Below are 13,539 nucleotides of genomic sequence, written 5' to 3' on the forward strand. Positions count from 1 at the left end.
GGTGACTGTCTGTGTGGAGTTTGCACATTCTCCCCGTGTCTGCGTGGGTTTCCTCCGGGTGCTCCGGTTTCCTCCCAAAGTCCAAAGATGTGCAGGCTAGGTGGATTGGCCATGCTAAATTGCCCATAGTGTTCAGGGGTGTGAGAGTTATAGGGGGATGGGTCTGGGTGGGATGCTTCAAGGGGCGGTGTGGACTCGTTGGGCCGAAGGGCTTGTTTCCACACTGTAGGGAATCTAATCTAATCTAAACTTCTGCAGTCCAACCCTTGCAGATCCTTACACGCTTGCATGACAGTGCCCTCAAATGGCCTTTTAACACAATGAATAACCATGGATAATTGGAATGTAACTTGTACCAGGAGCATGCACAGATTCACCAGATCTTTACCACCCTCTGCTGGTCAAGCAGTAGTTTTGTTACAATTTATGAACCATGATCAAATATTTGCAAATAGTAAAGCCTGATAATTAACTAGAAAATAAAGCTGAATATTGCTTAATTGGCATTAAAGTTATTTAATACCATCTTTGGTAAGGATCTGATGTCACATATTGAAAACCAAAATATGCAACAGGATAATTTACCAGGGGTAGGGACAGTATCACTGTGCCATAAGAACCCTATGTTGGAGATGTACCTATTTTCGAACCAACCTACGCAGAGATATTATGATATACCTCTGAAACAGAAGGGACTTGAACCCAGGCCTCCTGGCTCAGAGGTAGCAACACTCTGTGCCAAAAGAACCCTCTGTTGGAAATGTAACAGGGCACATGGACTGTGATATATAGGTGGGAACCAATTAAAGTAAGGAGCAACTACAGGATTTCAAATTAACAGGAGGTTACAAATTTCTCATGAGCAAGGTTTTAACCGCATCAGGTTTTGGTGCTGATTAGAAGAGAGTAGAGGAAAATGGTATTCTCATAGTTTTACAGCAAAGATTGTACTATGTTGTAAAGACAGTAACTTTTTATTTTACTGCATTTTTGATTATGGGCTGAAATGGGAAAAAGATTGTTTTTGAAACCAAGAATATTGAAGGATGTCGCACATTTTAAAGGCAAGTAACCTGACACTCGTCACTTATGACTCACTGCTAGCGTGCTGCAAATCTTCTGCCAACAACCATGCGATTGGCTCCCAGGTAGCTGGACAGCTTGGGATGTGAATGCTTTGTCAGAAACTACCAGTAAAAAGCATCTCAAGCCTGAAGACAGCAATTGGAAAGGTCAATAAACTAGCTCTGAGTTGTGACTTTTAACTGATAAGTCAAAGACCATTGTAAATGTGAACTAATCACTCTGTGACTCCCGCAAACAAGAGAATTCATCTGGAGAGGGAAACCTAGAAGCAGCATTCCAATCAGCAAAACGTTCATTTCAGTAAGCCCTGTGGATAGTGTCCATTTTTCTGTGTCTGTTCATATGAGAGACTAGAGGGTGAGTTTTATAAGTTGGCTAAAGTTTCAGTGAGAAGAATTACAAAGTCAACGGTGCATGATTGTTTATCTGTAATTAGAATCTATGTCTTAATATTCATCCATGTGGTGTGGATGTTACTGGCTGGCTGGGCCAGTATTTCTACTGTCCATCTTGCGTTTCCCTTGAGAAGTGGTGGTGATCTGCAGTCCGTGTACTACAGGTAGACCATTGGAATTCCAGGATTTTGACCCAACAACAGTGAAGGAACAGCACTATATTTCAAAGTCAGGATTGTTAGTAGCTTGGAGGGGAACGTGCAGATGATGATGTTCCCACATATCTGGTAGCCTTGTCCTCCTGGGCTGAATTAGTTGTTGGTTTTGAAGGGGCTGTCTAAAGGATCTTTGGTGAATTTCTGCAGTGCATCTTTTAGATAGCATACACTGCTGCTACTGAGCATCAGTAGTGGAGTGACTGAATATTTGCAGATGTGGTTTCAATCAAGTAGGCTCAGTCCTGGATGGAGTCAAGCTTCCCGAGTTGCTGAATCAGCACTTATGCAGGTAAGTGGGGAGTATTCCACCATACTTCTGACTTGTGCCTTGTAGATGGTGGTCAGGCTTTGGGGAATCAGGAGGTAAGTTACTCACTGCAGTATTCTGAGCGTCTTGCTGTGCTCTGTATTTATATGGTGACTCCAGTTCAGTTTCTGGTCAGTGGCAGCACTACGACATTGATAGTGGGGGATCCAGTGGTTGTAATGCCATTGGATGTCGAAGGGAGTGATTACGTTGTCTCGTACTGGAGATGGCCATTGACTGGCATTTGCGTGGCAGAAACATTGCTTGCCACTGTTCAGCCCGAGCTTGGATAGTGTGCAGGTTTTATTGCATTTGGATATGGACTGTTTTAGTGTCAGAGGAATCATAAATGGTGCTGAATATGATGCCATCATCAGTGAATATCTCCACTTTCGACCTTATGTCAGAGTGGCAATAATGTGCAAACAAAACAAAAAGGTGTTAAATAAATTGAGACTCCTTTTGACTGATTTTTTAATGATATATTGATTGCAAGGTTTTAAGAAATTAGGTAGCAGGTGCCAAGGAATGTGACTACCACAAAGGCATATCCCAATCCTTTTAAGTTTTGTACTAAAGAAAATACAGGGTTATTTTGTTTAAGAAGAAAAACTATTATGTAAAAGTTCTAAAGAATTCAGTTTCTCAGTACCTAAAAAATTCTGTGCATATTGTCGAAAGCCAGTTCGCGTCAACCAATTGATCACATCAGAGGGACACCATTCCATCAGCGATTGCATGTTCACATCAAGTAGAGCATCCACTCGTCTTACCTCACTGAAAAGATTAAACAAAAACCTGTGATCTTAAACAGTCAACTTTAACTTTTTCCAAAATTTGACTGCTCACAGGCAGAAAAGAAAATCTCATTATGGAACAGGTTTGCAAATCTGCCACTTTAGACAGTCTCATGTTCCATAATCCATCATAGAAAGTAAGAGACAAGCCAACAGATCCATGAGTAAATAAGAACATTTTTTCAAATAAAAATTAAAACAATGGTGCAATTTAATGATTACTATCATGATAGAGGTATACTCTAGAAAATCTCAAGTAGGTGTGGCATCATCTATGGAGACAAAACATCCAGCAACCCTTCTTCAGAAGTTCCCTGGATACCAAGTAGAAACAAAACCTCTGAAAATTAGTCCCCCTTCAAGGAAGTCTAGATCGCAACAACTAACCAACCCAGCATCACAGGGCTGAGTGCATGCTAGATGTTGAACTAGGGCACACAATATCTACATATTACAATGGTCTGAGATTTAACCAAACAGCTATTGGTGAACCTTCCAGGTAGTTCAAATGGTAAACATTAGAAAGCATAAAAAGCAAGATATGGAAATTACATGGCACACAGGAACAAACAGAGCATGCTTAATTCTATTTGGTGAATTCAGTATTCAACGTTACTTGTTTGGATGAAGGTTTAGGGGAGATGTCAGACGTAAGTTGTTTACACAAAGAGTGGTGGGCGTATGGAATGCACTGCTGACAGTGGTAATGGAGGCAGATATTTTAGAGACTGTTAATGACTCTTGGATAGGTACAGGGCTGATGGTATAATGTACAGTATGCAGGGTAGTTTGATCTTAGTAGGATAATAGGTCAGCACAACATGGTGGGCCGAAGGGCCTGTACTGTTTTATGTTCTATGTCAACCGATGGTTAGTGATCATCAACCACTTCAAAGGTTGTAGCAGTTAATGTTGGCATTAAAAACACACAGTGTTGTACTGGTTCTTTTCCATGTCTGATAGCAAACGGCAGAGAAAGCACACGCTCTTGTCTGTTTCCCTGACATGTTTTGCCTGGACAGGTTGCCAGAAGCGACAGTTTAAGAAACGCCAGCCACTGTATCAAGTGGTGTCATGCTACCAGTTTCAAAATCTCCCCACCCCAGGCCTCATCCCATGACTAATTCTCCCTCCCATCCCCGTCTCCTTGACCTGATACAACCAGCCCATCTTCTCTCCCAGCTATCCGCCACTCCCACCTCACTGGCCAAACCCGTCCACTACCTATATGCACTTCATCCCACCTACCTTTCCCAGCCCAACCCCTCCTCGATTTATTTCTGAGCTCCCCTCCCCCTCCCCATATCTGAAGAAGGGTCCCAACCCGAAACATCAACTTTCCTGCTCCTCTGATGCCACCTGGCCTGCTGTGTTCGTCCAGCTCCATGCTGTGTTACCACTCGGTATCAAGCCTGGTTGACCAAACAACATAGAACATTACAGCACAGTTCAGGCCCTTTGGCCCTCAATGTTGTGCCGACCTGTAATACCGATCTCAAGCCCATCTAACCTACATTATTCCATGTACGTCCATATGCTTGTCCAATGACGACTTAAATGTACCTAAAGTTGGAGAATCTACTACCATTGCATGCAAAGCGTTCCATTCCTTTACTACTCTGAGTAAAAGAAACTACCTCTGACATCTGTCCTATATCTTTCACCCCTCAATTTAAAGCTATGCCCCCTCGTGCTTGCCGTCACCATTCTAGGAAAAAGGATCTCCCTATCCACCCTATCTAACCCTCTGATTATTTTATATGTCTCAACTAAGTCACCTCTCAACCTTCTTCTCTCTAATGAAAACAGCCTCAAGTCCCTCAGCCTTTCCTCATAAGACCTTCCCTCCATACCAGGCAACATCCTAGTAAATCTCCTCTGCACCATTTCCAAAGCTTCCACATCCTTCTTATAATGCGGTGACCAGAACTGCACGCAATACTCCAAGTGCGGCCACACCAGGGTTTTGTACAGCTTCACCGTAACCTCTTGGTTCCGGAACTCGATCCCTCTATTAATAAAAGTTAAAACATTGTATGCCTTCTCAACAGCCCTGTCAACCTGGGTGGCAATTTTCAAGGATCTTTGTACACGGACACCAAGATCTCTCTGCACATCTACACTGCTAAGAATCTTACCATTTGCCCTGTACTTTGCCTTCCGGTTACTCCTACCGAAGTGCATCACCTCACACTTGTCTGCATTAAACTCCATTTGCCACCTCTCAGCCCAGCTCTGCAGCTTATCTATGTCTCTCTGCAACCTACAGCATCCTTCGTCACTATCCACAACTCCACCGACCTTAGTGTCATCTGCAAATTTACTAACCCATCCTTCTACGCCCTCATCCAGGTCATTTATAAAAATGACAAACAGCAGTGGACCCAACACTGACCCTTGCGGTACACCACTAATAACTGGACTCCAGGATGAACATTTCCCATCAACTACCACCCTCTGTCTTCTTTCAACAAGCCAATTTCCGACCCGGTGTGGATGTGTTGGACCAAAGGGCCTGTTTCCACACTGTTGGGAAACTAAGAATACTCGAGCTGTGGACTTGAACTGAAGCCTTATTTGCAGAGTTAAAGAGCAAAATAATATCATCAGCACTACATTACTTGAACTCAAATGCCTCAGAAACTGGGCAGATGAGAGAACCGTTAGCTCTCCATTGCAGGTGTAAGCCTGGTCATCAGGTGTGACATCCTCTCAATGTTGTTGTACGTGGCACAGATCTGGCCTATTCCCCAAGCCTGCATCGCTGCAGTGACCTAAGCCGCCATATACCTCATTTGGAGGTCTAAGATTGATCGAGTCCAAAGGGACACCGTGTATTAAATGTGTTGGGGTTGGGGGCGGGTTAAGAATGAATGCCACCCTCATCCTGATGGCCACCTTTCTGTGTGTCTATATCAAGCTGCGCTTAGACCCTCAGTACGCAGATATTTTGTGTCACTACGTTCTGAGATTTTACCTGTCCATAGTGTCACGAAGGATGGGTCAGGCCTCGTCACCACAGCACACTCCAAGTAGTTGGACCATCCCATATGACCTGTCCCTCATGGATAAATTTGTGAAAGAAAACACCTTTGACCACAAGTCCACCAGGAAGTGGTCAGCACATAGAATCCTCAAGACACTTCAGGAAAAGGAGATAGTTGATCTTGTCGGGTAGTTCCTTGAGCAGACTGTCAAAGCCTTTTGGAAGAATTCCTCATTGCCAGAACTTTTCAACAAGCATCAAGACAACAGCTTGGCTGGTGGAGAGAAGGGCACTAGCTGCAAGATCTTTCATGCACGGACAAATCCTCTCAAAGCGGTTCCAAGAGGATTGAGGCTATCTCCCATCTCCTTCTGGAATGTGGCTATGCAGAGGAAGTCTGGAGAGAGATGCAGAGGTTTTTGACGAGGCTAGTCCCAAGCAGCTCCATGACGCAGGACTCTGTACAGGATGTACACCAAGACAAACATCGACCATGCCTGGAAGACCATCAACTCAGTGAAAGACACCCTGTGATCTGCCCAAAATTTGCTGGTCTTCCAGTGCAAACTGTTAACCCTGACCGAGTGTTGCAGCCGCATATTCCAAGGTCCAGGACTATGTGCTGAAGGATGCACTAAAGCTTGGGACAGCTGCCACCAAGGTGCAGTAGGGAATGACCACCACAGTTTCTGCCAAAATACAACAGGGGCCCGTTGAGTTATTGGACACTCCTGATGCCTCAAATACATGTCAGTAGTTCCAACTACTTTCCATAATTAAGAAATGCCTTTGGATTAGTTGTACCTAATATGAAAAATCAAACTCCGATGTTTATTTTCTTCTCCATACGCAAAAACTTTAGTGATCAGAACTACTTCTGTAACTGTGTATGTACATAAAGATTTATTTTTCTTAGTGAATAAAGTACATCTTTGCAAAAGAAAACCCTACAATGTTAAATGCTGCTAATCCTATTTGTTCCATGATGTGGACTGGGGTGGACAAGGTCAGAAGCCACACGACACCAGGTTGGAGTCCAACAATATGCATCGGGGCTTAGATTAAGATATTGTAGCATTCTTCCATACACATAGACAGGCTTACAAATTAGATGAACATCTAGTTTACAAAGAACCGTGTAGTTTTTGTTGCACCATGCTCATTTGAAAGTCAAAACCTGGGTAAGAATTTGAATTTTGCTTGTGTTGTTCTTGGTGGCCGCGGTGGGGCAAACTCAAGAAAAACAGGGGAGACAGTAGAATGGGAGATGGTGCTGAATTCAACACAGCCCGCTGTGCTTTAAAATGAGCTGAAGCTCACTCAGGATGGTGAATGGCAAAGATCAGTGTTTTAGCATCAGACTGGGCGAAGCAGGAGCGGAGATTTACAACGTTAGACGTGAAGTAGTGAAACAAAGGTTCATTTTACATGTTACTTCACCATTTAATTTGGAAATTAGAGAAGAGGCATGTAATCGTATAATACGTTTGCAACACAGATACGCTGTCATCATTTATATTGCGAGTTAATAATTTTCTCTCCACATGCAATTTAATTGAAGCCTGTTCTTTGTTAGGTGTCCGGCCAACAGAGGAGTAATTCCCTGCCAAACGTTAGCTATATTTCTAAATAGTTTTACGAAGCAATTCACCCTTTCTCGAAAAATAAATGACTTACTGTTGAAATATTCTGCAAACCTTTCCGTGCTCCCCCCTCTTTCACCACCATTTCCAAACTCAACGTGACGAGGGAGGGGAAAATAAAAAAAACCTTTCTCCAGCGTCTTTCACCTGCCGGCCCCGCTCGTTGTTTCTACGCTTGCGCTTGGTGGAAAATAAAACCAAGGTGCAGCTTGGGAAGTGTAGTCGTTTGGTTCCCATGGATTAACCCGTTTCCCTGCCAGGATCAGCTCGCCTGGACTTCAACTTCCAATGGGCTTCGCACGACGCCTGCAGAGGCACTTCGGCTGGCTACGCGGCGCGAGAGAGGCGGGGGTGCCCCCGATGCAAACAGGTGACATTGTGGAGTATGTTTCACCTACCTTTAAAAATGAACTGAGAATCAAATAACGTCCTTGTTTCACGCGTTAAATAAACGCATATGAATTTAAAACCCATTCGAAAAAAGCAAAACAATGTTCATTGCTCAAGATCCGAAACAAAAAGAGTGTGGGGTTGGGGGTCTGGCAGCATCTGTGGAGGGAGAAACAGAGTTAATCCTTGGACTCCAATGTGAACTTCGTTCAGAAGTCGTTTTGGACTATAATTATCTCCGTACATGCTGAGTTTTTCCAGCACATGTTTTATTTCGGCTTGATCCAAATAAAATCATAATTCAACAACACAATCCACCTGTAAATCGTTTAGATTTGTTCAAACAAGTTGAAGAAACAAGTTTTTTTTAAATTCCTAAAGTGTCACCTCTGAAGTCAATTTTTCTCGTCCATGCTTGGTCGCTCTCGTAGTTGCTACTGGGAGCTTAAGTATATAACTGTATTCTGTGTAATGAAGATAATCCTTCTATATAATTAGACAGTGCATTCCAGGATTTTGACTTAAAAATGAAGGAACATTTGAGGGTGAGGCGGAACTAGAGGAGAATTGTTTCACCTGCTTCCCTGGCCTCTCCCAGTTGTAAAGCAGGTGGTTTAGGAAGTCTTGCCATAACATTTCAGATGAATGATTGGTGTGCATACTGTGGGTAATACACAACATAGTCAATGACGTAGAAGATTGATATTTAAGTTAGAGGATGATGCTCTGATCAAATAGACTAGCCTGTGCTTAGCAGTGAATTACTAGAATATTAATACAGATACACTACACCGTGCTTAGCAGTAAATTACTAGAATATTAATACAGATACACTACACCCCAAATAGGGAACCTGATTTGTGCACTGCAAATGGTTGAGAATGATGTGAGCTATTCACTGCAAAATACACGGCTTCAAGATGCTTATGTGGCTGGTCTGGTTAAGGTTTTGGACAATGATGGCCTGGAGGATGTTGATTCAGTCAGAGCAATGCTGTTGAATAAAACCTTAAATATCAAAGAGAGATAATTGCACAATTTGCTGTTGGAATTAGTCAATACCTGCATTGGTGGGGTATGTTTTGCCAACAGCAGGGTATCCTTACCTGATACAGTAATAGTTGTGTCATCCTTCACAACATAAGAAACTAGTACACAGAAAATGTGGCATTGAAAGATCCAGTGGACATTCATTATAACTCTTTGGTTACAATGAGCAGCATGCTTCCATCAGAGTCTCATACTTTAAGTAGTCCAAGTTAAGACAATAGACAATAGGTGCTAGAGTAGGCCATTCAGCCCTTTCAGCCAGCACCACCATTCATTATCATCATGGCTGATCATCCACAATCAGTATCCTGTTCCTGCCTCATCCCTCCTGCCTTTGATTCCACTATCTTTAAGAGGTCTATCCATCTCTTTCTTGAAAGTATCCAGAGAGTTGGCCTCCACTGCCTTCTGGGGCAGAGCATTCCATATATCCACCACTCTCTGGGTGAAGAAGTTTTTCCTCAGCTCTGTTCTAAATGGCCTACCCCTTATTTTTAAACTGTGCCCTCTGGTTCTGATAGAGTCCAAGAAGTTTACACCCTCAGTTCACATACTATGAGACAGTGATGAATCAAGATCGTTTCCCTTATCAGGTATGCTGACATGCTACCCGTGAACCTAATGCAACATCTTTTTCAAAGATAAAAAGTGATCTCAAAAAGAAATACAAGGTTGTACATAAACAGGTTTGTCAATTAGGTAATTACATGAACAGGTATAAACAGAGTTTACAAAATTAACAATTCAGAGTTCAATATAAAGCTTTGGAGGTTTGACAACTTGCGCCGATCTGGTGATCGTATACCCATGTGGAGAGGTACATGTTTTATTTGTACTCTGTTTTATTTGGTTGTAATTTTCCTGGTTACTGTTACTCAATATTGCTGCACAATCATCATCATCATCACAGTATTCTTCCTCATTCTCATCATACACGATTGGTGTGTTGTACATTGTTCGAGCTGGCACATATTCTTTCTCAAAGTAGCACCACGAGCCGTAATGACTTCACATGATCTGGGCCAGTTGCACGATTGAAACTATTGCTATATTCAAGTATATGTATTTCTAAGTCATTCTCTGTCCACTGTGTAATTGTGGTATTTCTCTACTTGTTCACTCATCATTTATCTCTTTCATTCTCCTCTGTCTTTGAAGAAAAATATTGTTGTCATGGAATGATTAGACAATTGGGTACTTGGCAAAGTTACATGGTACTTGCCTTCCAAGCATATGCTGTGGTGGGGTTGGTGATGGCTTCGCCATTGATGCTGTATGAAGATGCACCAACAAAATGTGAAAAACTTGTTTCCATACTTGATCATTGATTTGGCAGGAAGTACTACACACACTGCTGGACCATTTAAATGTGAGGTGATTACGTGATGTGGTCATTCCCCACTTCATACATGCCAGTGAACTGCAGCCCATTGTCAGATGCTATCCATTCTGGAACACTGAATAAATAAAAGTAAGTCATTATATCAGCAACTGTTACATTTAGCATGTTGCTAAGTCATCAAAGAATGGAATATTTACATAAGTAATCTGTCATCATGAGGGTACAACCTTCCCCATGCACTGTGAACACGCCTGTGGTTTACAGACCTGGGGTAGTTCCTACCCTCCTCAATGGCACTTCAAGGCACTGGAGCAATACCACCAACACTGCTTGCAAAAGATCCTGCAAATCTGCTGGAAAGAATCAGCATTCTCAAACAGGCCAACATCTTGACACTGACCACCCTTGATCAGCTATGATGTGCTGGATATCAACATGAGCAACAAGAGACAAACAGGTGCTCTATTCCCAACTTCAAGAATGGCAGGCGAACCCCAGGTGGACAAAGGAAATGCTTCAGTGATACCCTCAAGGCCTCACTGGTGAAGTGCAGCATTCCCACAGACACCTAGGAAATACTGGCCCAAGAACATCTAAAGTAGAAGAGCATCTGGGAAGATGTCAAGCACCTGGAGACTTGCTGTCAGGTAAAAATGGAAGTCAGGCAAAAACAGTGAAAGGAGCGCACTACCACACCAATGCCCCACCCACTCCTTCCCATGAACACCACCTGCCCTAAGCATAAGGGAACCTACAGTAGCTGCATTGGTCCATTTAGTCACCTACAGACTCAACCAAGAGTGGAAGAGAGTCATCCTCATCTGCGATAGACTGCCAATGATGAATACATCTGTAAACTGACAATTAGCAATAGAGTGTTTTCAATATGGCAATGTTCCAACCAGAGTGTATTTGCCAGCCACTCAGAACTCTCCTCTTATGCAGTATAAATATTAATTTGTACATGAATCTGCATTCTTGCAAAATGTCCTGATAAGTGGAAGAAAACTTCAGCAAAACATCTTTTTTCAGCAATGTTCAAATTCAAATTACCAAACAACTATTTGTACTACGTACTTGTCTAATTGATCATTTAGGACAGATTATTCTTGCAGAATATGCCAAGTGCAAAACTAGGCTAAACGTTTGTACATTTTTCTCTTCTGACAGAACAGTGAACTGGCTGCTCGTTTTTGGTGGATGATGATCAATTTAGCAGATCACTTCAAGCTACAGCTATATCTGTTTCTGGGGCACAGGTAACCTCACAACATTGATTAGAAAAAGAACGGACTCGAACTACTTTTAACCATTAAAGGTGGGCCTGGAGAGAATTTTTCCAATTATTTTCCCCTTCAATTAGCAGTGGTTTGTTTTTGGTTCTGAAAAGAGTTTTTTCTACTTCTCCCAAGAAATCATATAGCTTCAGTGGGGTTGAGGTGTACATGTGTTGTGCTGCATTAACCATTATACTTAAATGGATCTCATCTTTTGTTGCCCATCAATTCTCATTTTTGTAAATAAAGCAAGCTGGGTTCAGGTGTTTGTGGAAATTAATCATATAATCAGGATTTTGTTGTCCTTCTTACCCAATTGAGCCATGGAATTTTTATAGCACAGAAAGAGGTCTTCTGGCCCATCAAGTCCAAGCCAGTCATCAAGCATCTAATTTTAATCCCAATTTACAACACTTGGCCCACAGTCTTACATGCTATAATATTTCAAGTGCTCAGAACACCCTTGCAGTGAGTTCTAGGCATCCACCAAACATTGGGTGTTAAATATTCTTCCAGTCTCTGAACATCCTACTACTCAGCTTAAATCTGTATCCCCAATTTTTCATCCCTCTAAGCTTCTCCCCATCTATACCCCTCAAAACTTTGTGGACTTCAATCAAGTCCTCCAAGTGCCTTGTCTGTTCCAAAGAAAAAAAAACTCTAGCCTACCTAGTCTTTCATTATAGCTGAAACACTCCAACCCCTTTAGTGTAATTACATCCTTCCAATAATGTGAATTCCAGAACTGCACAAAGTGCTCCAACAGTGCCCTAAGATACTATTTGTACCCAGTATCTTATGGTGGAAGTAAGAGCACAGAAGTTGATCAATAAAGGCAAATATCCCACATGCTTTCTTAACCACCTTATCTACCAGGTCCACAGCACAGGAAAAGAACATTTGGCCCAATCGAGTCTGTGCCAGTCAAAAACAACCATTTCCAGCACTTGGTCCATAGCCTTATAAGCCTCAGCATCACAAGCGTACAATCGAAATACTTCTTAAATGTTGAGTGTTTCGGCCTCCACCACTAATAGGCAATAGGTTCTCGACTCTTCCCACCCTCTAACTTTAAAAAAATCCTCTTATTCCCTTTAAACCTCCTACCCCCAAACTTAAATCTATGCCCCCAGTCATCGATCATTCCACCAAAGGGAAACGTTTATTCTGATCGATCCAGTCCATTTCCCCTTCATAATTTTAAACAGCTCGATCATGACATTCCTCAGTCTCCTCCACGCCAAGGAAAACACACCTATCCAATCTGTATTCAGAACTAAATATTGCCAATGTAACATCCTGATAAATCTGCTCTGAACCCTCTCCAGTACAATCATATTCCTGAGAATGTGGGATTCCAAAGATGCACACAATACCCTGGCTGTGACCTAACCAAATTTTAATGCAGTTCCAGCATAGCCTCCTTGTTCTTAAATTCTATGTATCAACAAATAAAAGCAAACATCTATCTGCCTTCTTAATCTTTATTTACATTTCCTGTTACCTTAAAGGATTGAGGCACATCAACATATCTCTGATGTCTATGCATCCCAGGGTCCTGAATACATGTTCAGCATGTATTTCCTTGCCTCATTTATCCTGCTCAAGTGTATCACCTCAAATTTATCTTGGTTGAATTCCATTTGTCATTGATCAGCCTGTATCCTCCTATAATCTAAGGCTAATCTCCTCACTATTTACCACTGTACCAATTTTCATATCAAGCCCAAACTACTTCATCAATCCCCCTATAATCAAGTCTAAATCATTTATAAATTCTACAAACAGCAACAGCCCCAAGAGAGAGCCCAGCGGGACACAGGCTTCCAGTCACAAAAATACCCTGACCATTCAGCCAAATTTCATTTGATGCCATAGGTTCTTACCTTCACTATCAGTCACCCTTGCATAACCTTATTGCCTTGCTGCCTTCAGATGATCTATGGTCCCTCTGACATTCTGTACTTCCTGGAATCCTACCAGTGTATACGCTTTCCTTGACAGCCCTCCCAAAATGTCAAAACACAGTTGTCAGGATTAAATTTCAT

The 13,539-nt window shown here is 42.2% G+C and overlaps 1 protein-coding gene across 4 annotated transcripts in view; it reads right to left on the reverse strand.

Annotated features, from left to right (window-relative positions):
- Window positions 1–7,591, reverse strand: part of amot (angiomotin) — a 146,866-nt gene extending 139,275 nt beyond the window's left edge. The window contains exons 1-2 of one of the 4 annotated variants that reach the window (XM_059651380.1): window positions 7,467–7,586; window positions 2,659–2,783 (exon numbers count right to left, since the gene is read on the reverse strand). In XM_059651380.1, coding sequence (XP_059507363.1) covers window positions 2,659–2,746 — 88 coding nt within the window. In that variant the 5' untranslated portion in view covers window positions 2,747–2,783; window positions 7,467–7,586. Of the gene's footprint in view, window positions 1–2,658; window positions 2,784–7,466 lie in introns of those variants that run through there. The other 3 variants (XM_059651385.1, XM_059651382.1, XM_059651381.1) reach the window with 3 other exon arrangements.
- Window positions 7,592–13,539: the final 5,948 nt, after the last annotated feature.

Source organism: Stegostoma tigrinum, chromosome 15 (assembly GCF_030684315.1).
Source record: "Stegostoma tigrinum isolate sSteTig4 chromosome 15, sSteTig4.hap1, whole genome shotgun sequence".
Taxonomy (NCBI): Eukaryota; Metazoa; Chordata; class Chondrichthyes; order Orectolobiformes; family Stegostomatidae; genus Stegostoma; species Stegostoma tigrinum.